The 25702-nt window shown below is 43.5% G+C and overlaps 1 protein-coding gene across 2 annotated transcripts in view; it reads left to right on the forward strand.

The window, feature by feature from the left end:
* The window catches only part of LOC109880197 (zinc finger matrin-type protein 4), a 139266-nt gene that overhangs the window by 102086 nt on the left and 11478 nt on the right, over positions 1–25702 (forward strand). For both annotated transcript variants that reach the window (XM_031805103.1, XM_031805102.1), the window contains exons 5-6: positions 8422–8688; positions 21834–21930. In XM_031805103.1, coding sequence (XP_031660963.1) covers positions 8422–8688; positions 21834–21930 — 364 coding nt within the window. The remainder of the gene's footprint in view (positions 1–8421; positions 8689–21833; positions 21931–25702) is intronic.

A 25702-nucleotide genomic window follows, 5' to 3' on the forward strand; every position in this document is an offset into this window, starting at 1 on the left:
TTCTTGTTGAATTAAAAAAAAAGTTTACAAATTAAATACACTGAAATGAAAACAACTTCAGAACATGAAGATATAGTGATATTATGTCTGATCTAACAAACAATGTAAAGTCTGTTTAGATAGGTGTAATCTAGAACCAAGCCTGTTGATTGTTACACTGTATCCTGATATGTAAAGTCTGTTTAGATAGGTGTAATCTAGAACCAAGCCTGTTGATTGTTACACTGTATCCTGATATGTAAAGTCTGTTTAGATAGGTGTAATCTAGAACCAAGCCTGTTGATTGTTACACTGTATCCTGATATGTAAAGTCTGTTTAGATAGGTGTAATCTAGAACCAAGCCTGTTGATTGTTACACTGTATCCTGATATGTAAAGTCTGTTTAGATATGTGTAATCTAGAACCAAGCCTGTTGATTGTTACACTGTATCCTGATATGTAAAGTCTGTTTAGATAGGTGTAATCTAGAACCAAGCCTGTTGATTGTTACACTGTATCCTGATATGTAAAGTCTGTTTAGATAGGTGTAATCTAGAACCAAGCCTGTTGATTGTTACACTGTATCCTGATATGTAAAGTCTGTTTAGATATGTGTAATCTAGAACCAAGCCTGTTGATTGTTACACTGTATCCTGATATGTAAAGTCTGTTTAGATAGGTGTAATCTAGAACCAAGCCTGTTGATTGTTACACTGTATCCTGATATGTAAAGTCTGTTTAGATAGGTGTAATCTAGAACCAAGCCTGTTGATTGTTACACTGTATCCTGATATGTAAAGTCTGTTTAGATAGGTGTAATCTAGAACCAAGCCTGTTGATTGTTACACTGTATCCTGATATGTAAAGTCTGTTTAGATAGGTGTAATCTAGAACCAAGCCTGTTGATTGTTACACTGTATCCTGATATGTAAAGTCTGTTTAGATAGGTGTAATCTAGAACCAAGCCTGTTGATTGTTACACTGTATCCTGATATGTAAAGTCTGTTTAGATAGGTGTAATCTAGAACCAAGCCTGTTGATTGTTACACTGTATCCTGATATGTAAAGTCTGTTTAGATAGGTGTAATCTAGAACCAAGCCTGTTGATTGTTACACTGTATCCTGATATGTAAAGTCTGTTTAGATAGGTGTAATCTAGAACCAAGCCTGTTGATTGTTACACTGTATCCTGATATGTAAAGTCTGTTTAGATAGGTGTAATCTAGAACCAAGCCTGTTGATTGTTACACTGTATCCTGATATGTAAAGTCTGTTTAGATAGGTGTAATCTAGAACCAAGCCTGTTGATTGTTACACTGAAGGTATCCTGATATTGACACACGTATTGAATTATGCAACAGAACGTGACAACAACAGTAATTAATCAGGCAGTCTAGACAGCGCAGGTGTGTGAGTGCAGGTAGGTTAGACAGAACAAGTGTTTGGTGGTTGCAGCCCTTTTCCACCCCTTTATGTTAATTTCTGAATTTATGCAAATGGTCACACATTTTTTTTCAACACAATTAAAAATAAATAAAAAACTGATATAATAACAAGATGTTATGTGGGAGTCCATTCTGAGCAAAACATTGTGACATTTTACCCCCAAAAATGTATACCTGATTTCAAACCAAAATCCCTGAACATCATTCATTATTTTGTCCATGCAAGTAAAATGTTCATACAAAAGTGTGTGTGTGTGTGTGTGTTGAGTGGGAGGTGGTGAGAGGTATAGAGAGACAGCCTTAGATACTGTAACTATGTGAAACAGACCCCATTTAGCCAATGTGTGATTAACTAACGATCTCACGGCATTACCAACACATACACACACTCCTCTCTATCTCTATGTACACACACACATATATACCCCCCCCCCCCACACACACACACACACTCCCCCACACAAACATATTTGTGTAATAGTTCATAGACATTGCTTCGGTAAAAGTCCATTCATGCCAATAAAGCATTAATTGAATATTGAATAGAGACAGAGACAAATAATGATTAAGAGCGAATGATGAATGATATGCTCAACAAGACATGGACCACACAAGAATAGGTCCTAATATATACTGTAGCCTACAGAGCCATCATATGTGGTATACTGTATGAAATTTAAAACTGAAAATGTGAAATATATGATAAAAGTATGAAGTGAAAAATGCAATGGTATTTTCTGAGTAGAGCTTTAGTGACACTAGCACAGTGTAGAGGGTAGAAGTAGACAGTTGGACAAAGCCATCTGGCACCAGAGCTCTCTCACACTACAGTATTTGGCTATAGACCTAACACACCCCTCCCTCTGTTCTGTGTTAACGCACACAGTCAATGCATGCACTCCTACACACACACACACACACACACACACACACACACACACACACACACACACACACACACACACACACACACACACACACACACACACACACACACACATACACACACACACACGCACACACCTTCACATGCATGCATCCATGCATGCACACATACAGCTCACACTTTCAAATACCTGCCTTCGCACGTCACATCCTCATGCAATCATCCTCACACGCAAACAAACACTTACAGTAGCTTGCAAAAATATTCACCCCCCTTGGCATTTTTCCTATTTTGTTGCCTTACAACCTAGAATTAAAATAGATTTTTGGGGGGGGTTTGTATCATTTGATTTACACAACATGCCTACCAACGTGTCATTAAAAACTGTAACATCTTATGCTTCACGGAGTCATGGCTGAACAACGACATACAGCTGGCTGGTTATACGATGTACTGTCAGGACAGAACAGTGGCGTCAGGTAAGACAAGGGGCGGTGGTCTATGTATTTTTGTAAACAACAACTGGTGCACGATATCTAAGGAAGTCTCGAGCTATTGCTCGCCTGAGTTTCTCATGATAAGCCGCAGACCACACTACCTAATGAGAGAGTTTTCATCTATATTCTTTGTAGCTGTTTACATACCACCACAGACTGAGGCTGGCACCAAGACAGTATTGAATGAGCTGTATTCTGCCATGAACAAACACGAAAACGCTCACCCAGAGGCGGCACTCCTGGTAGCCGGGAAATGTAATGCCGGGAAACTTAAATCAGTTTTACCAAATTTCTATCAGCATGTTAAATGTGCAACCAGAGGGAAAATAACTCTGGACCACCTATACTCCACACACAGAGATGCATACAAAGCTCTCCCTCGCTCTCCATTTGGCAAATCTGACCATAATTCCATCCTCCTGATTCCTGCTTACAAGCAAAAATTAAAACAGGAAGCACCAGTGACTAGATCAATAAAAAGTGGTCAGATGAAGCAGATGCTAAGCTACAGAGCACGCCCCCTGTTTTGCTAGCACAGACTGGAGTATGTTCCGGGATTCCTCCGATAGCATAGAGGAGTACACCACATCTGTCATTGGAAACATCAATAAGTGTATCGATGACGTCACCCCCACAGTGACCATACATACATACCCCAACCAGAAGCCATGGATTGCAGGCAGCATCCGCACCAAGCTAAAGGCTAGAGCTGCAGCTTTCAAGGAGCGGGACTCTAACCCGGAAGCTTATAAGAAATCCTGCTATGCCCTCCGACGAACCATCAAACAGGCAAAGCGTCAACACATGACTAAGATCGAGTTGTACTACACCGGCTCTGACGCTTGTCGGATGTGGCAGGGCCTGCAAACCATTACAGACTACAAAGGGAAGCACAGCCGAGAGCTGCCCAGTGACACGAGCATACCGTCGAGCTAAACTACTTCTATGCTCGCTTCAAGGCAAATAACAGAGCACCAGCTGTACCGGAAGACTGTGTGATCACGCTCTCTGCAGCTGATGTGAGTAAGACCTTTAGATAGGTCAACATTCACAAAGCCGCAGGACCAGACGGATTTCCAGGACTTGTACTGCGAGCATGCGCTGACTAAATGGCAAGTGTCTTCACTGACATTTTCAACCCCTCCCTGTCCGAGTCTATAATACCAACATGTTTTAAGCAGACCACCATAGTGCCTGTGCCCAAGAACACAAAGGTAACCTGCCTAAATGACTACCGACCTGTAGCCATGAAGTTCTTTGAAAAGCTGGTCATGGCTCACATCAACACCATCATCCCAGAAACCCTAGACCCACTCCAATTTGCATACCACCCCAACAGATCCACAGATGATGCAGTCCCGATTGGACTCCACACTGCCCTTTCCCAACTGGACAAAAGGGAGAGAATGCTATTAATTGACTACAGCTCAGCATTCAACACCATAGTGCCCTCAAAGCTCATCAATAAGCTAAGGACCCTGGGACTAAACACCTCCCTCTGAAACTGGATCCTGGACTTCCTGACGGGCCACCCCCAGGTGGTGAGGGTAGGTAACAACACAAGCCGAACCTCAACACAGGGGCCCCTCAGGGGTACGTGATCAGCCCCCTCCTGTACTCCCTGTTCACTCATGACTACATGAGACCTGGCCGTGTGGTGCCAGGACAACAACCTCTCCCTCAATGTGATCAAGACAAAGGAGATGATTGTGGACTACAGGAAAAAGAGGACCGAGCACGCCCCCATTCTCATCGATGGGGCTGCTGTGGAGCAGGTTGAGAGCTTCAAGTTCCTTGGTGTCCATGGTCTAAGCACACCATGACAGTCGTGAAGCGAGCACAACAAAACCTATTCCCCCTCAGGTGACTGGCATGGGTCCTCAGATCCTCAAAAGTTTTGACACCTGCACCATCGAGAGCAGCCTGACTGTTTGCATCACTGCCTGGTACGGCAAGTGCTTGGCCTCCGACCGCAAGGCACTACAGAGGGTGGGGCGAATGGCCTAGTACATCACTGGGGCCAAGCTTCCTGCCATCCAGGACCTCTATACCAGGTGGTGTCAGAGGAAGGCCCTAAAAATTGTCAAAGACTCCAGCCACCCTAGTCATAGACCGTTCTCTCTGCTTCCACACGGCAAGTGTTACCGGAGCTCCAAGTCTAGGCTTCTAAACAGAGGCTTCTAAACAGCTTCTATCCCCAAGCCATAAGACTCCTGAACATCTAGTCAAATGGCTACCCAGACTATTCACATTGCCACCCTCCCTCCTCTCCACACCACTGCCACTCTCTGTTGTTATCTTTGCATATTTTCTTTTACTGCTGCTCTTTAATTACTTGTTACTTTTATCTCATATTCTTATCCGTACTTTATGAAACTGCACTGTCGGTTAGGGGCTCGTATTCGGCGCATGTGACTTTGAAGATGCTAAATATTTTTTATTGTGACTCAAACAAGAAAAAAATATGAAAACTACAGTGTGCATAACTATTCACCCACCTGAAGTCAATACTTTGTAGAGCCACCTTTTCCAGCAATTACAGCTGCATGTCTCTTGGGGTATGCCTCTATAATCTTGGCACATCTAGCCACTGGGATTTTTGCTCATTCTTACAAAACTGCCCCAGCTCCTTCAGGTTGGATGTATTCTGCTTGTGTACTGCAATCTTTAAGTCATACCACACAGATTCTCAATTGGACTGAGGTCTGGGCTTTGACTAGGCCATTCCAAGACATTTAAATGTTTCCCGTTAAACCACTCGAGTGTTGCTTTAGCAGTATGCTTAGGGTCATTGTCCTGCTGGAAGGTGAACCTCCGTCCCAGTCTCAAATCTCTGGAAGACTGAAACAGGTTTCCCCCAAGAATTTCCATGTATTTAGAAACATCCATCATTCCTTCAATTCTGACTGGTTTCCCAGTCCCTTTTGATGAAAAACATCACCACAGCCTGATGCTGCCACCACCATGCTTCACTGTGGGGATTGTGTTCTTGGGTAAATGAGAGGTGTTGGGTTTGTGCCAGACATCGTGTTTTCCTTGATGGCCAAAAAGCAACATTTTAGTCTCATCTGACCAGAGTACCTTCTTCCATATGTTTGGGGGAGTCTCCCACATGCCTTTGGCGAACACCAAACGTGCCTGCTTATTTTTTTCTTTATGCAATGGCTTTTTTTCTGGCCACTCTTTCGTAAAGCCCAGCTCTGTGGAGTGTACAGCTTAAAGTGGTCCTATGGAAAGATACTCCAATCTCCTCTGTGGAGCTTTGCAGCTCCTTCAGGGTTATATTTGGCCTCTTTATTGCCTCTCTGATTAATGCCCTCCTTGCCTGGTCCGTGAGAATTGGTGGGCGGCCCTCTCTTGGCAGGTTTGTTGTGGTGCCATATTCTTTCCATTTTTAATCATGGATTTAATGGTGCTCTGTGGGATGTACAAAGTTTGGATTTTTTTAATAATCCAACCCTGATCTGTACTTCTACCCAACTTTGTCCCTGACCTGTTTGGAGAGCTCCTTGCTGCTTGCTTGGTGGTGTTGCAGACTCTGAAGCCTTTCAAAACAGGTGTATATATACTGAGATCATGTGATAGATCATGTGACACTTAGATTGCACACAGGTGGACTTTATTTAAGTAATTATGTGACTTCTGAAGGTAATTGGTTGCACCAGAGCTTATTTAGGGGCTTCATAGCAAAGGGGGTGAATATCTATGCACACACCACTTTTCCATATTTGTATACTTTCTTGAAACAAGTCATTTTTTCCACTTCCTGGACTAATCTCGGATTCTGTAGTGAGAGCATGTTTGCTTACACACACACACACACACACACACACACACACACACACACACACACACACACACACACACACACACACACACACACACACACACACACACACACACAAACACACACACAAACACACACACACATGCACACCTCAGTGTGTGACCCCGGGTCTTATTCTGTCGGTCCTGTCGGTGCCAAGGCTATGAATGGCCTGTCTCCATGGTAACCATGCTGCCATTGTATTAACAGGGTCACCTGGAAGACTACCACTTATTTTTCTGAAGATGGATGGGATGAGAAAAAAGTCTGATGAATGGACACACGCATCAACATAAATATGACACACACAGATTTTCTCCACAGAGTCTGAGAGTAGGATGGATCTCTGGAGTGCAGTTAACCTTTCTCTTACCCTCATCTGGGTGTGGGGGTGTTTGTGTGTGTGTGTGTCTCTTGAGGCCACGTTAGTGTTTTACTGTAGATGTCATTTCTGATATACTCATTAGAACAATTATTATAGATTCATGTTTATGGTCTATTACAGCCATACTCAACGGGGTCAATACAGGGTCAATACGGGATCAATACAGGTCAATGTAATGCGGTTCAGAATTGTAGTAGCAGCATACAGAAGGTGCAGTTTTTGAAGTTTGTTAGGGCATTGGCAGTTTTCTTCTTGTTAAGTAATTCACAGACAGACATGAGATTTACACATATACTGTACATTTAGCGAAACACACACGCACAATGCCTCCACAATGCCTACACAGAGTAGGATGGCTCTCAGGAGTGCAGACCTTACTCTTACCCTCATCTGTGCTTCATAGATCACGCCTGGAGCAATCTATTGCTCTGTGCTCGCAGCAGTCCCCTGTGAGTTGGTCTGGCCTTGCACTTTATTGACTGTGGTGTGTGTGTGTGTGTGTGTGTGCGGGTGCTTGTGTTTGTGTGTGTGTGTTTGCGGGTGCGTGCGTGTGTGTGTGCGTGCGTGCGGGTGCTTGTGTTCGTGTTTGTGTGCGGGTGCGTACGTGCGGGTGCGTGCGTGCGTGTGTGTGTGTGTGTGTGCGTGCGGGTGCTTGTGTGTGTGTGTGTGCGTGCGTGCGTGCGTGCGTGCGTGCGTGTGTGCGTGTGTGTGTGTTTGAAACTTGGTCCGGGGAAATACCAGTATTGCTATACTTGTTAGTGTTGTGGCAAGGAAACAAAACACAAGGCTGGAAACTGTTGGAAACAAACATCATGTTGTCATCCAGATCACATTTATATATTTTCCAAGTTATAGCACTAACTGCTAAATTAATAAAATGTCAAATTTAAAATAGCGCACAATATTTTACATACAGCAGGTTTTTAAAGGACCAAAGAATTAGGTCTGCTTCATGTTTTCATTTTTTGACAAGGAAAAACTATCTTGATATTGGTATTGTCCCGGCCCTACACATTACAACAATTATTACTGGTTTATGTTTATGGCCTATTATCACCTCCGTTGTGTTTATATGAGATGATTTTAATGGGCTCTTTCTCTCCCTCTTTCCTCCATCCTTTCCTCCATCCTTTCCTCCATCCTTTCCCCCATCCTTTCCTCACTCCTTTCCTCCATCCTTTCCTCCATCCTTTCCCCCATCCTTTCCTCACTCCTTTCCCCCATCCTTTCCTCACTCCTTTCCTCCATTCTTTCCTCCATTCTTTCCTCCATCCTTCTATTACTATTGTTATTTCCTCTCCTTTATTCCCCTTTAATCTCACCCTTAACCATCATCTACCTTTTATTCTCATAACTTCCTCCCTCCCCCTTTCTTCCTGCCCTGTTTCCCTCCCTGCCCCAGACTCATCCCCTTCCACCCCCCAGCCCAGCGACTCAAACCCTGCTCCTCCTGCCCTACCACGGCCCCCCTCTCTAGCACCCCCGGTGGTGGTGGTGGGTAGTGGTGGTAGTGGTGAGACAGGGAAGTACTGCTGTCTGTGTGGAGCATGGTTCAACAACCCTCTGATGGCCCAGCAACACTATGAGGGGAAAAAACATCGCAGGAATGCAGCCAGAGCACAACTACTGGAACAGCTAGCTGGCAGTCTGGACGCTACCGAAACTACAGGTGAGGAGACAAGGGCTATAGGTCAGGAGACAGGTGGTAAGGGGTAATTAAGGGGTGAAGTTAGGCTTACCAGCACTACAAGGGGAATACACTTTACAGGAACACATTATGATATTACTGGAGCAACTGGTAGGACATTTGGACGGTAGAAGTACTTTAGGATCCATTTGTATAATATAGGGTTATATTACATTATAACAAATCAAATCAAAGTTTATTTGTCACATGCGCCAAATACAACAGGTATAGTAGACCTTACAGTGAAATGCTTACTTACAGACTCTAACCAACAGTGCAAAAAACGTATTAGGTGAACAATAGGTAAGTAAATAAATAAAACAACAGTAAAAAGACAGGCTATACAAGTAGCGAGGCTATACAAGTAGCGAGGCTACATACAGACACCAGTTAGTCAGGCTGATTGAGGTAGTATGTAATGTAGATATGGTTAAAGTGACTATGCAAAAATAATGAACAGAGAGTAGCAGTAGCGTAAAAGAGGGGTTGGTGGGTGGTGGTTGGCGGGACACAATGTAGATAGCTCGGGTAGCCTATGTGCGGGAGCACTGGTTGGCCGGCCCAAACGAGGTAGTATGTACATGAATGTATAGTTAAAGTGACTATGCATATATGATAAACAGAGAGTAGCAGCAGCGTAAAAGAGGGGTTGGGGGGCACACAATGCAAATAGTACGGGTAGCCATTTGGTTACCTGTTAAGGAGTCTTACGGCTTGGGGATAAAAACTGTTGAGAAGCCTTTTTGTCCTAGACTTGGCACTCCGGTACCGCTTGCCATGTGGTAGTAGAGAGAACAGTCTATGACTGGGGTGGCTGGGGTCTTTGACAATTTTTTGGGTCTTCCTCTGACACCGCCTGGTGTAGAGGTCCTGGATGGCAGGCAGCTTTGCCCCAGTGATGTACTGGGCCGTACGTACTACCCTCTGTAGTGCCTTGCAGTCAGAGGCCGAGCAATTGCCTTACCAAGCAGTGATGCAACCAGTCAGGATGCTCTCGATGTTGCAGCTGTAGAACCTTTTGAGGATCTCAGGACCCATGCCAAATCTTTTTAGTTTCCTGAGGGGGAATAGGCTTTGTCGTGCCCTCTTCACTACTGTCTTGGTGTGTTTGGACCATTCTAGTTTGTTGTTGATGTGGACACCAAGGAACTTGAAGCTCTCAACCTGCTCTACTACAGCCCCGTCGATGAGAATAGGGGCGTGCTTGGTCCTCCTCTTCCTGTAGTCCACAATCATCTCCTTAGGCTTGGTTACGTTGAGGGAGAGGTTGTTATTCTGGCACCACCTGGCCAGGTCTCTGACCTCCTCCCTATAGGCTGTCTCGTTGTTGTCTGTGATCAGGCCTACCACTGTTGTGTCGTCAGCAAACTTAATGATTAGAGTCGTGCCTGGCCATGCAGTCATGGGTGAACAGGGAGTACAGGTGGGGACTGAGCACGCACTCCTGGGGAGCTCCAGTGTTGAGGATCACCGTGGCAGATGTGTTGCTAGCTACCCTCACCACCTGGGGGTGAGGAAAGCCCAGGATCCAGTTGCAGAGGGAGGTGTTTAGTCCCAGGATCCTTAGCTTAGTGATGAGCTCTCGGGGTACTATGGTGTTGAACGCTGAGCTGTAGTCAATGAATAGCATTCTCACATAAGTGTTCCTTTTTTCCAGGTATTTTATGAACCACTTACAGTATTTGTTGTTTTTTAAAAGGTTTATGAATAAGATTGGACTTTTGCATCACACTCAAAATGAACTGCAACACTTAAAATACCAAACAAGTGCTGTTCATTTGGCATTTTATATCATTTGGTATTTTTCTCATTTTGCAGATGCTCTTATCCAGAGTGACTTTCTGTTGTGATTAGTACTGGTCCTCCGTGGGAATCAAACACACAACCCTGGCATTGCAATCGCTATGCTCTACCAACTGGCTCTACCAGCCACATGGGACCTCCTTCCCTCCCTCCCTCACTCAAATTCACAGCAACAAAAGAGTGATCAAATTTGGATCCTACATCTGTACATAACTTGATATCTGTTATGTTGGCAGACTGGCTTGTTATGAGCCGTTTCCATGGTGAACGGCTTGAGTGTTATTTTCCTATCACACACACACAAAAAAAATTGTGGATAGCTGTTCCGGTTGAGTGCTTTGTGTGCTCCTGATGCCACTCAATCAGACTAATATGATAATAATAATCAAATATGAGTGAGTGACTGCAACTATATGTTTACACAGTGTATTATCTAACACTGTGTTATGTCATAGTGACAGCGGAAGCGGAATCAGCAGGAGTGGGACTTGAACCAGAGACCCTCTAGTTAACGGAGCAATATTTGGCTAACAGCCACAGCAAGGACCTGATTAGGGTTGCAAAAGGTGGGTATATAACTGGAAATATTCTAAGTTTAGCAGTAAACTAAACTCAGCAAAAAGTAAACGTCCCTTTTTCAGGATCCTGTCTTTCAAAGAAAATTTGTAAAAATCCAAATAACTTCTCAGATCTTCATGGTAAAGGGTTTTAACACTGTTTCCCATTGTCACACCCTGACCTTAGAGCTTTTTATGTCTCTATGTTGGTTTGGTCAGGGTGTGATTTGGGTGGGCATTCTATGTTCTTTTTTCTAAGTTTTTGTATTTCTTTGTTTTGGCCGGGTATGGTTCTCAATCAGGGACAGCTGTCTATCGTTGTCTCTGATTGGGAACCATACTTAGGTAGCGTTTTCCCAGATGGTTTTTGTGGGTAGTTGTTTTCTGTTTAGTGTTTTGCACCTGACAGGACTGTTTCGGTTTCGGTTATTCAGAAAGATGCCCAAGGTCCCTGCAAGAGGCATGTGGACTGCAGATGTGGCCAGGGCAATAAATTGCAATGTCCGTACTGTGAGACGCCTAAGACAGTGCTACAGGACGGATCAATCAATCAATCATTTTTTTGTATTTATTTGTTATTTTACCAGGTATGTTGACTGAGAACACGTTCTCATTTGCAGCAACGACCTGGGGAATAGTTACAGGGGAGAGGAGGGGGATGAATGAGCCAATTATAAACTGGGGATTATTAGGTGACCGTGATGGTTTGAGGGCCAGATTGGGAATTTAGCCAGGACACTGGGGTTAACACCCCTACTCTTACGATAAGTGCCATGGGATCTTTAATGACCTCAGAGAGTCAGGACACCCGTTTAACATCCCATCCAAAAGACAGCACCCTACACTGGGATATTTTTTTAGACCAGAGGAAAGAGTACCTCCTACTGGCCCTCCAACACCACTTCCAGCAGCATCTGGTCTCCCATCCAGGAACTGACCAGTACCAACCCTGCTTAGCTTCAGAAGCATGCCAGCAGTGGTATGCAGGGTGGTATGCTGCTGGCAAATGTATTTATAAAGCCCTTCTTACATCAGCTGATGTCACAAAGTGCTGTTCAGAAACCCAGCCTAATACTCCAAACAGCAAGCAGTGCAGGTGAGGAAGCATGGTGGCTAGGAAAAACTCCCTAGAAAGGCCAGAACCTAGGAAGAAACCTAGAGAGGAACCAGGCTATGAAGGGTGGCCAGTCCTCTTCTGGCTGTGCCAGGTGGAGATTATAACAGAACATGGCCAAGATGTTCATAGATGACAAGCAGGGTCAAATAATAATAATCACAGTGGTTGACGAGGGCGCAACAGGTCAACACCTCAGGAGGAAATGTCAGTTGGCTTATCATAGCCGATCATTCAGAGTATCTCTACCACTCCTGCTGTCTCTAGAGAGTTGTAAACAGCAGGTCTGGGACAGATAGCACGTCCGGTGAACAGGTCAGGGTTCCATAGCCGCAGACAGAACAGTTGAAACTGGAGCAGCAGCATGTACAGGTGGACTGGGGAAACAATGAGTCATCAGGCCAGGTAGTCCTGAGGCATGGTCCTAGGGCTCAGGTCCTCTGAGAGAGAGAGAGAAAGAAAGAAAGAACGAGAGAAAGAAAAATAGAGAGCGAATTAGAGAGAATTAAATTCACTCAGGACACCGGATAAGACAGGAGAAGTACTCCAGATATAACAGGCTGACACTAGCCCCCCAACACATAAACTACTGCAGCATAAATACTGGAGGCTGAGACAGGAGGGGTCGGGAGACAATGTGGCCCCTTCCAACGATACACCCGGACAGGGCCAAACAAGCAGGATATAACCCCACCCACTTTTCCAAAGCACAGCCCCCACCTTACTAGAGGGATATCTTCAACCACCAATTTACCATCCTGAGACAAGGCCGAGTATAGTCCACAAAGATCTCCGCCACGGTAAAACCCTTGGGGTGGCGCCCACCCGGACAGGAAGATCACGTCAGTGACTCAACCCACTCAAGTGACGGACCCCTCCTAGGGCTGGCATGGAAGAGCACCAGTAAGCCAGTGATTCAGCCCCTGTAATAGGGTTAGAGGCAGAGAATCCCAGTGGAGAGAGGGGAACCGGCCAGGCAGAGACAGCAAGGGAGGTTCGTTGCTCCAGTGCCTTTCCGTTAACCTTCACAATCCTTGGCCAGACTACACTCAATCATAGGACCTACTGAAGAGATGAGTCTTCAATAAAGATTTAAAGTTTGAGACTGAGTCTGCGTCGCTCACATGGGTAGGCAGACCATTCCATAACAATTGAGCTCTATAGGAGAAATCCCTGCCTCCAGCTGTTTGCTTAGAAATTCTGATCGCAGTGGCAGACCTCGCAGTGGTATACCACATGTAACAACACCTGCACAGGATCGGTACATCCAAACATCACACCTGCAGGACAGGTACAGGATGGCAACAACAACTGCCCGAGTTACACCAGGAATGCACTATCCCTCCATCAGTGCTCAGACTGTTCGCAATAGGCTGAGAGAGGCTGGACTGAGGGCTTGTAGGCCTGTTGTAAGGCAGCATCATCAGACTGAGCTTGTTGTCATTGCAGGCAATCTCTGTGCATTACAGGGAAAACATCCTCCTGCCTCATGTGGTACCCTTCCTGCAGGCTCATCCTGACATGACCCTCCAGCATGACAATGCCACCAGCCATACTGCTCGTTCTGTGCGTGATTTCCTGCAAGACAGGAATGTGAGTGTTCTGCCATGGCCAGCGAAGAGCCCAGTTCTCAATCCCATTGAGCACGTCTGGGACCTGTTGGATCAAAGGGTGAGGGCTAGGGCCAATCCCCCCAGAAATCTCTGGGAACTTGCAGGTGCCTTGGTGGAAGATTGGGGTAACATCTCACAGCAAGACCTGGCAAATCTGGTGCAGGAGATGCACTGCAGTACTTAATGCAGCTAGTGGCCACACCAGATACTGACTGTTACTTTTGATTTTGACTCCCCCCTTTGTTCAGGGACACATTATTCCATTTATGTTAGTCACATGTCTGTGGAACTTGTTCAGTTTATGTCTCAGTTGTTGAATCTTGTTATGTTCAAACAAATTTTTACACACGTTAAGTTTGCTGAAAATAAACGCAGTTGACAGTGAGAGGATGTTTCTTTTTTTGCTGAGTTAACCAGAATCTTTCAAGGATTTTATGTAATCTATCACAAGACTTCTAGTGGCCTTTTTGGGCACTTCAGATTATCACAGGTGTTTGTAATTATCTCTGGCCCTCTGTGTTGCCTTATCACTTATCGTGTATATATAAAATCATTAAATTAGATGATTTTGGGAGACAAAAAATGTATGTAAAACATGCTAAATATACACTGAGTGAACTAAACATTAGGAACACCTGCTCTTTCCATGACATAGATTGACCAGGTGAATCCAGGTGAAAGTTATGATCCCTTATTGATGTCACTTGTTAAATCCACTTCAATCAGTGTAGACGAAGGGGAGGAGACTGGTTCGATAAGGATTTTTAAGCCTTGAGAGAATTAAGACATGGATTGTGTATTTGTGCCATTCAGAGGGTGAGTGGGCGAGACAAAACATTGAAGTGCCTTTGAACGGGGTATTGTAGTACTGTAGATGCCAGGCACACCGGTTTGTGTCAAGAACTGCAACACTGCTGGGTTTTTCACATTCAACAGTTTCCCGTTTGTATCAAGAATGGTTCATCATGTGGAGAAAAATTCCTCAATCGGGTTAAGGAAAGGAGAGTATGGGGGTAAGTACAGGGGGGTAAATTGTGGTTGGGCCTGAAACCATGCTTGCACCATTTGAGCATGGTGGAACCTGACATTATCCCACACAATGACATAGGTCATGCCATCAGCTCTACAGACCTGATTTAGCTCATCAAGGAAAGTTACATTCGAACAGCGAATCATGTGGCTGCCTGCATGTCAATATATAGAGTATATAGACTAGAGAGCTTTAGATGTTGTTTGACCAAACATTAGAACAGACAAGATGAGTAATCTAAGCAACTTTGACCGTGGCATGATTGTTGATGCCACACATGGTGATTCCATCATCTCAGAAACAGCTGCCTTCCTGGGATTTTTACTCACTACAGTCTCTAGAGTTTACAGAGAATGGTGCGATAAACAAAACACGTTCAGTGAGCGGCATTTCTGTGGGCAAAACCACCTTGTTAATGAGAGAGGTCAGAGGACAATGTCCAGACTCATTCAAGCTAACAGAACGGCCACAAATGCTCAAATAACAGCTGTTTAAAACAGTTGTGTGCAGAATGGCATCTCTTAACGTACAACACCATGAATAATTCAGGCTGTTGTGGAGGCAAAAGGGGGTCCTACCCAGTACTAGATAGGTGTACCTAATAAAGTGGCCAGGGAGTGTACAATAATGTCAAATCTGAAAACATGGTCTGGAAAAGTGGTACATGAGACCATAGAAACAGTGTCTGATAAAGAATGATGATGACATATTACATCCATAGATAATATAGTCCAATTGGTTCATGTTCCACGGTAATTGGTGTCAATGGAACTTTCATGATCTAAACATGGAATATTGTTTGTCAGTTTCCATAAAACTCAGTCACTTATCATTTTGAGCAGTTGTATCAATTGATAGTTAGATCATTGTAATGAAATGAGTAGACAGTCATCTCAGATGATTGCATTTTGAAATGGTAATACTTTGATGTTCAGTTGTGTCATTTTGAACATTTGATTTTAGTTCAATGAACAAAGGATCTTAGCTTTATGTGTATTATATCCAAGCATTTGGGAAAAGTGGTAGACTTTTGATCAATGACATCAAGGTTCTGAAATTAGTGCCAAAGTGATTTAAAAAAACTGTAAAGTATAAATGACCAAAGGTAGTATCGATTGCCATACTGTAGATTTTCTGTTAATTACCAAAATTACAGAAGATTCCGGTAACTTTGGTAAATTACCGGTAGCTTTGCAACCCTAGGCCTGACCAAGACTGTGTTAGCCAGCTGAGCTAAAAACCTATAGGTATTATCTACGATGAGCTAAGGAAAGTCTTCAGGTCTCTTGGTTAGTCATTACAGAAGTGTGTGATGGTGAGGGTTGACAACAGCATCTCTATGATTACACACAAAGATATCATCTCACCTCTGATTGGATGATATCACTGCTTTAGGTGTGACATCCAAGGTGTGAGAGAGACCGACCGACCAAGGAGATGTCAACAGTGATAACTTCTATTCCTTTCTCAGTCCTGCTGTTCTTGTTTTTGAATCATATTCTTTGCTCCACATTCCTCCCCCTCCCTCTCTTTCACTGTCCTGTGTCTGTCTTATGCATGCATGTGTGTGTCTGCCTATGTCTGTGTGGGTGTGAGTGTATGTGTGAGTGGGTTTGTGTGTGTGTGTGTGTTTATGTGTGTGAGTGTAGGTGTGAGTGTATGTGTGAGTGGGTTTGTGTGTGTGTGTGTGTTTATGTGTGTGAGTGTAGGTGTGAGTGTATGTGTGTATGTGTGTGTGTGTGTTTGTGTGTGTGTGTGTGTGTGTGAGTGTGTGTGTGTGTGAGTTTTCACCTGCACCTGGAAGCAGGTGCAGGTGAAACATTTTAATAAAACAACAAAACCAAGAACACAACACCAACATAAGGCAGTATGCTGATAAACAAGAACACAACACCAACATAAGGCAGTATGCTGATAAACAAGAACACAACACCAACATAAGGCAGTATGCTGATAAACAAGAACACAACACCAACATAAGGCAGTATGCTGATAAACAAGAACACAACACCAACATAAGGCAGTATGCTGATAAACAAGAACACAACACCAACATAAGGCAGTATGCTGATAAACAAGAACACAACACCAACATAAGGCAGTATGCTGATAAACAAGAACACAACACCAACATAAGGCAGTATGCTGATAAACAAGAACACAACACCAACATAAGGCAGTATGCTGATAAACAAGAACACAACACCAACATAAGGCAGTATGCTGATAAACAAGAACAAAACCAACTGGTGAGTGAACCTGGAAGACTGACATATAAAAGGGAATGATGAATGTAATGGAATCCAGGTGTTGATGGTTCCCAGGACCGGTGGTTTGCACTCTGGCGACGTCGTACACCGGAGGGGAGGTACAGGAGCAGACGTGACACTAACCAGATAGTACAACAAGTAAAAAGGACCTGAAACTAATGGGTAGATGCCATTTTTTTGTGGGTAGCTAGCTAGCTAATAATTATTTGTGGCTATCTGGCTAGTTAACAGTAGTAGCTAACTAACAGTAGTAGCTAGCCAGTTAGCCCTATTGACTAACTATGGGCTTGCGATTTATGCACACCACAGTGGGTATTGCTGGTATGTAAACATACCAACATTAACACAGCATGTATTTATTCATGTATTGAGATAAAATCTTATAGTCAGTCAACATATGAGACGTGAATAGGCAACATATGAGACGTGAATAGGCAACATATGAGACGTGAATAGGCAACATATGAGACGTGAATGGGCAACATATGAGACGTGAATAGGCAACATATGAGACATGAATAGTCAACATATGAGACGTGAATAGGCAACATATGAGACGTGAATTGGCACCATATGAGACGTGAATAGGCAACATATGAGACGTGAATACACAACATATGAGAAGTGAATAGGCAACATATGAGACGTGAATACACAACATATGAGACATGAATACACAACATATGAGACGTGAATACACAACATATGAGACGTGAATACACAACATATGAGACATGAATACACAACATATGAGACATGAATACACAACATATGAGACGTGAATACACAACATATGAGACGTGAATACACAACATATGAGACGTGAATACACAACATATGAGACGTGAATACACAACATATGAGACATGAATACACAACATATGAGACGTGAATACACAACATATGAGACATGAATACACAACATATGAGACATGAATAGGCAACATTTCATTTCAGACAGTGTGTATTTCCTCTTGCTTCAGTTCAAATAATGGCCGCCATTGATATCAAGAAATGTTGCGTCATATTTTACGTGGTTGTGCCATATTTCTACTGCATACTTTCCATTGAAGCGTGCATCGATGCATGCTTCAAAATATGTACAAACTGATTACGCATTGGAGAATGGACCTCCGTGCTCCGTTTTGCATACTTTGATTTGGACTCATACTCCGACCATCCCGTGCTCTAATTTACATGCTCTTATCACGGTAGTCACTACTTGCTTTTTTAGGAAGCATTGACATGTTGAATGCACTGACCTGTCTGTTTTAACTACTAGCAGCTCAGACACCCATGCATACCCATCAAGACATGCCACCAGAGGTCTCTTCACAGTCCCCAAGTCCAGAACAGACCATGGGAGGTGCACAGTACTACATAGAGCCATGACTACATGGAACTCTGTTCCACAGTACTACATAGAGCCATGACTACATGGAACTCTGTTCCACAGTACTACATAGAGCCATGACTACATGGAACTCTGTTCCACAGTACTACATAGAGCCATGACTACATGGAACTCTGTTCCACAGTACTACATAGAGCCATGACTACATGGAACTCTGTTCCACAGTACTACATAGAGCCATGACTACATGGAACTCTGTTCCACAGTACTACATAGAGCCATGACTACATGGAACTCTGTTCCACAGTACTACATAGAGCCATGACTACATGGAACTCTGTTCCACAGTACTACATAGAGCCATGACTACATGGAACTCTGTTCCACAGTACTACATAGAGCCATGACTACATGGAACTCTGTTCCACAGTACTACATAGAGCCATGACTACATGGAACTCTGTTCCATAGTACTACATAGAGCCATGACTACATGGAACTCTGTTCCACATCAAGTAACTCATGCAAGCAGTAAAATTAGATTTAGAAAACAGATGAAAATACACCTTATGGAATAGCAAGAAATGAAGATACACATAACCAGGTAGAAACACACATAACATACACACTATACACACATAACATACTGTACACACTCTACACACACATCACCTGGAGTGTGTTGTAGTAGAGTAGTGCCCCGAGGGCGCACACTCAATGTCTTGTAAAATCTGTTGGACCCCAGGAAGAGTAGCTGCTGCCTTGGCTGTTGCTAATGGGGATCCTTAATAAATACAAATAGAAATAAGATGAGGAGGAACAAAGGAGGATGACACCAATCATCTCTATCACACACACACACATACACACACACACACACACACACACACACACACACACACACACACACACTACATCAACCTTTAAGCCCAAACATTTCTCGCCAGGCTTAGTTTTGTCTTCTTAATGACAACATGTCTTCAATAGCTTCAGAAATGGACATCAAGTGTGTGTGTGTGCGTGTGCGTGTGTGTGTGTGACCACACACCAATCTGAGGGCTGTGGGATACTGATATGCTACATTATACAATCCTGGCCTCATGTCAGTAATGACCTGTCTTTCCTTCAAGAGCGGTGTGTATATTAGTACTTCATCTTTCACTGCCACTAACCACATTGAAAGGTCAAAGGGTCACGGAGCACATCAACAACTTGTAAATCTCACAGACAGTAATAAAAGTAGAGGAATGAGCACACACACACACGCACATACACAGACACGCACACCCCACAATGATTGTAGGGATGGTAAAGGCCCTCCAACCAAATCGTTTTCTGATTATTTGAACGTACAGGACACTGTGTAGAAGAAACATTGTGTTCTCTGGATGACATTGCATTTCTAGATATACCAGCAGTCTCAGTGGGGAGGGCCATAAAGATAATCTGACCCTGTCTAGTTATACCCTCTCAGTGAGGTGAAAACACAAACGGGTCACTTTATTTAAACAATACTTTGTGCACATACATGCTTTCTTTCCATTGGTAAAAATATTATTTGTGAGAATAAAAGGCCAAGGACAGCAAAATATCTAGTTTTTCAGCTTAAAGACCACAGCTTACCCATGATGTTGTACAATGATTAAAAATTGATAAGTCGTCGTTTTATTCAAAGTATGATATATTTGGGCTTTATAAGTGGGAAATCTCAGACTGCCTACTAGACTGCCTATAGTTATTCACTATGCATGGCGTGTCTTTCCACCATGAAATGATGTGCAAACTGATATCTGATTACATTTCTTACTAGATTATCACTTACACGGGCTAATCTCTTCCTGTTTACAACCTGTTGCTACTGTCTGTCTACCTTACTGCTTACTTCCCCCTTCAGATTCCTTGGCACGCCCCTTGTTACAAATGCCGTTTTCTGGATGCGTGCAGTGTCCTGTAGATGTTACAGGCAGCTCACCATGAGATCACAACGAGACAAGACAGAGCATTTACCCAGTGATCGATTTACCCCGCTCTCACTTTCTCTTTCCCTCTTGCTCATTTTTCTCCACTCACTCCCTTTTCTTTTCCTCTCGTTCATCCTCACTTTGTCTCTCACTGTCTCTCTCTCTCGCTTTCCTTTTCACCTCCCCCCCCTCTCTCTCTCTCTCTCTCTCTCCACCCATCTATATCTCATCACACTCATTCTCTCCCCATCTCTCTCTGCCCCCCCTCGCTCTCTTTTTTTTCTCTCACTGTCTCTATCTCTCTCTCGTTATTTGTCTCTCTCTCACTGTCTCTATCTCACTCTCTCTCTCTCTCTCTGTGTCTCTATCTCTCTCTGTCTCTCTCTCTGTGTCTCTATCTCTCTCTCGCTATCTCTCTCTCGCTGTCTCTCTCTCTCTCGCTGTCGCTATCTCTCCCTATCTCGCTATCTGTCTCTCTCGCTTTCCTTTTCACCTTCCCCCTCTCTCTCTCTACCCATCTATATCTCATCACACTCTCTCTCTCCCTATCTCTCTCTGCCCCCCCCTCGCTCTCTCTTTTTTTCTCTTCATCTCTTCTTCCTCTGTCTATTTTTGTCCCTTCATTCTCGACCACCTGCAAACTGTCTAATTAGCTCACATCTGTTTCTACCCATCTATATCTCATCACACTCATTCTCTCCCCATCTCTCTCTGCCCCCCCTCGCTCTCTTTTTTTTCTCTCACTGTCTCTATCTCTCTCTCGTTATTTGTCTCTCTCTCACTGTCTCTATCTCTCTCTCGCTATCTCTCTCTGTCTCTCTCTCGCTGTCTCTATCTCTCACTCTCTCACTCTCTCTCTGTGTCTCTATCTCTCTCTCTGTCTCTCTCTCGCTGTCTCTATCTCTCTCTCTCTCTCTCTCTCTGTGTCTCTATCTCTCTCTCGCTATCTCTCTCTTGCTGTCTCTCTCTCTCTCTCGCTGTCGCTATCTCTCCCTATCTCGCTATCTGTCTCTCTCGCTTTCCTTTTCACCTTCCCTCTCTCTCTCTCTCTACCCATCTATATCTCATCACACTCTCTCTCTCCCTATCTCTCTCTGCCCCCCCCTCGCTCTCTCTTTTTTTCTCTTCCTCTGTCTATTTTTGTCCCTTCATTCTCGACCACCTGCAAACTGTCTAATTAGCTCACATCTGTTTCTGCGCTGTTCATTTCATCACACACATGCACACACCAATCTCAGAAGCGCTGCACATGCCTGGCTCCCCCAATTCTTCCTTTATACATTAGATATGCTTCACAATGATGATGACGACGACAACAACAACGACAATGAGGAAGATGATGAAGATGAAAGTGGTGATGATGGCGACAACAGTGATGTTGATGTCAACAGTGATGATCACGTCTGTGTGTTTGTCTCTCATCAGGTCTCCGCAGCAGATACTCCTGCAGTGTATGTAGTGTTGTGTTGAACTCCATTGAACAGTACCACGCACACCTCCAGGGCTCCAAGCACCAGAACAAGTAAGTTGATAACACTAACTATGGAGAGAGGTTGATAATACTAACTATGGAGAGAAGTTGATAACAATAAATATGGAGAGAAGTTGATAACACTATGGAGAGAAGTTGATAACACTATGGAGAGAAGTTGATAACAATAAATATGGAGAGAAGTTGATAACACCATGGAGAGAAGTTGATAACACTAACTATGGAGAGAAGTTGATAACACTATGGAGAGAAGTTGATAACACTATGGAGAGAAGTTGATAACACTAACTATGGAGAGAAGTTGATAACACTATGGAGAGAAGTTGATAACACTAACCGTGGAGAGAAGTTGATAACACTATGGAGAGAAGTTGATTACACTAACTATAGAGAGAAGTTGATAACAATAAATATGGAGAGAAGTTGATAACACCATGGAGAGAAGTTGATAACACTAACTATGGAGAGAAGTTGATAACACTATGGAGAGAAGTTGATAACACTATGGAGAGAAGTTGATAACACTAACTATGGAGAGAAGTTGATAACACTATGGAGAGAAGTTGATAACACTAACCGTGGAGAGAAGTTGATAACACTATGGAGAGAAGTTGATTACACTAACTATAGAGAGAAGTTGATAACACTATAGAGAGAAGTTGATAACACTATGGAGAAAAGTTGATAACACTATGGAGAGAAGTTGATAACACTAACTATGGAGAGAAGTTGATAACACTATGGAGAGAAGTTGATAAAACTAACTATGGAGAGAAGTTGATAAAACTATCTATGGAGAGAAGTTGATAAAACTATCTATGGAGAGAAGTTGATAACACTATGGAGAGAAGTTGATAACACTATGGAGAGAAGTTGATAACACTATGGAGAGAAGTTGATAACACTATGGAGAGAAGTTGATAACACTATGGAGAGAAGTTGATAAAACTATCTATGGAGAGAAGTTGATAACACTAAGGAGAGAAGTTGATAACACTAACTATGGAGAGAAGTTGATAACACTATGGAGAGAAGTTGATAACACTATGGAGAGAAGTTGATAACACTATGGAGAGAAGTTGATAACACTAACTATGGAGAGAAGTTGATAACACTATGGAGAGAAGTTGATAACACTAACTATGGAGAGAAGTTGATAACACTATGGAGAGAAGTTGATAACACTATGGAGAGAAGTTGATAACACTAACTATGGAGAGAAGTTGATAACACTATGGAGAGAAGTTGATAACACCATGGAGAGAAGTTGATAACACCATGGAGAAGTTGATAACACTATTGAGAGAAGTTGATAACACTATGGAGAGAAGTTGATAACACTATGGAGAGAAGTTGATAACACCGTGGAGAGAAGTTGATAACACTATTGAGAGAAGTTGATAACACTATGGAGAGAAGTTGATAACACTATGGAGAGAAGTTGATATAATAATGTTTTACGTTTTATCTATTTCACATTCTTTGGCATTGTAAACATGTTTCCCATGCCAATAAAGCCCTTTGAATGGAATTTAATTTAATTTAATTGAGAGAGAGAAAGCGAGACAGAGAGAGAGAGAGGGAGAAAGGAGGAGGAGAGCAGAGAGGAGAGAAACAGAGAGAGAAAGAGGAGATAGAGTACTAGAGTGGGAGAGAGGGGAGAGAGAAACAGAGACGAGAGAAACAAAGAGGGAGGACAGAGATAAACAGAGATGAGAGAGGGAGAGGGTGAGAGGAGGGAGAGAGAGAGAGTGCGAGAGACATAGAGAGAGAGAGAAACAGAGAGAGGAGGGAGATAAACAGAGATGAGAGGGTGAGAGGAGGGAAAGAAAGAGAGAGAGAGAGAAACAGAGAAACAGAGAGAGAGAAACAGAGAAAGAGAGCATGAGAGAGAGAGAGAGAGATGTTGCTCAGCAACATGTTGCCTGTCAAGAAATAATTGATGTGTGTGTGTGTGTGTGTGTGTGTGTGTGTGTGTGTGTGTGTGTGTGTGTGTGTGTGTGCAAATGCTTTACATTTGTGTGTGTATATAATGATACTGTCTTGAACAGACCAATTCCATACAGCAGACTATAAATCATTCCATAGCTGGTAAATGAAGTAAGAGGGGATTTATCTGCAGAGACAAACAAGCACTAATGTGAGAGAAATTGATTTCTGGAGGCCGGAAAAGATAATGATAGTAGTCTAATATAAGACATGAATTCATTATGAACTCAGCTGTGACTGTGGTTGGAGGCAGTGTGTGTGTGTGTGGGTGGGTGGGTGGGTGTGTGTGTGTGTGTGTGTGTGTGTGTGTGTGTGTGTGTGTGTGTGTGTGTGTGTGTGTGTGTGTGTGTGTGTGTGTGTGTGTGTGTGTGTGTGTGTGTGTGTGTGTGTGTGTGTGTGTGTGTGTGTGTGTGTGTGTGTGTGTGTGTGGATGTGTTTAACTATACAACATTTGACTAACTGGGGACATTTTGTTAGTCCCCACAAGATAAAATTCTAGTTCCAAGGGGTTTAGGGTTAAGTTTAGAATTAGTGTTAGGGTTCGAATAGGAGCTAGGGTTAGAATTAGGTTTAGGGTTAGGAGCTAGGGTTAGATTTAGGGTTAGGGTTAGGAGTTAGGGTTAGGAGCTAGGGTTAGGGTTAACATTAGATTTTCATTAGGATTTTGAATGGGACTGAATTAGTTACACATGTCTGTGTGTGCATGCGTGCGTGTTTGTAGTTTGAGGTAGTATCCCTAATGATGTATAAAGTGATGGGAATGAAAGGCCTTTTAAAGACAGATCCGTCTGAAACCAAGTGTATGAGACAACAGCTCTTTCATGGTGGCTTTTGGGGAGAGTTGGATCGACTTTGTCTTAAATGTCTGAGTAGATTCTCCAGCTCACGTCGCTGTCATGATGAATTATGGAATTGGTGGTGCCAGCCAAACTCACTGTGACAGTTTAACTACCTCTCGCAGACAGAGAGGGGAGGAAAGAGGAAGACAGAGAGGGGAGGAAAGAGGAAGAGAGAGAGGAGAGGAAAGAGGAAGAGAGAGAGGGGAGGAATGAGGAAGAGAGAGAGGAGAGGAAAGAGGAGACAGAGAGGGGAGGAAAGAGGAAGACAGAGAGGGGAAGAAAGAGGAAGACAGAGAGGCGAAGGAAAGAGGAAGACAGAGAGGGGAGGAAGGGAAGACAGAGAGGGAGGAAAAGAGGAAGACAGAGAGGAGGAAAGAGGAAGACAGAGAGGGAGAAGAAAGAGAGGGAAGACAAAAGAGGAAGACAGAGAGGAGAGGAAAGAGGAAGACAAGAGGGAGGAAAGAGGAAGACAGAGAGGAGAAGAAAGGAGACGAAAGAGGAAGAGGAAGAAGAGAGGAGAGGAAAGAGGAAGACAGAGAGGAGAAGGAAGAGGAAGACAGAGAGAGAGGAAAGAGGAAGACAGAGAGGAGAGGGAAAGAGGAAGACAGAGAGGAGAGGAAAGAGAAGACAGAGAGGAGAGGAAAGAGGAAGACAGAGAGGAGAGGAGAGGAAAGACAGAGAAGGAGAGGAAAGAGGAAGAGGAAAGAGGAAGACAGAGAGGAAGGAAAGAGGAAGACAGAGAGGAGAGAAAGGAGACAGAGAGGAGAGGAAAAGAGGAAGACAGAGAGGGAGGAAAGAGGAAGACAGAGAGGGGAGGAAAGAGAGGGGAAGAAAGAGGAAGAAAGAGAAGACAGAGGTGGAGAAAGAGAAGACAGAGAGGGAGGAAAGAGGAAGACAGAGAGGGGAGGAAAGAGGAAGACAGAGAGGGGAGGAAAGAGGAGACAGAGAGGAAGGAAAGAGGAAGACAGAGAGGG

The sequence above is a fragment of the Oncorhynchus kisutch genome, linkage group LG25 (assembly GCF_002021735.2).
Source record: "Oncorhynchus kisutch isolate 150728-3 linkage group LG25, Okis_V2, whole genome shotgun sequence".
NCBI classification, from domain to species: Eukaryota; Metazoa; Chordata; class Actinopteri; order Salmoniformes; family Salmonidae; genus Oncorhynchus; species Oncorhynchus kisutch.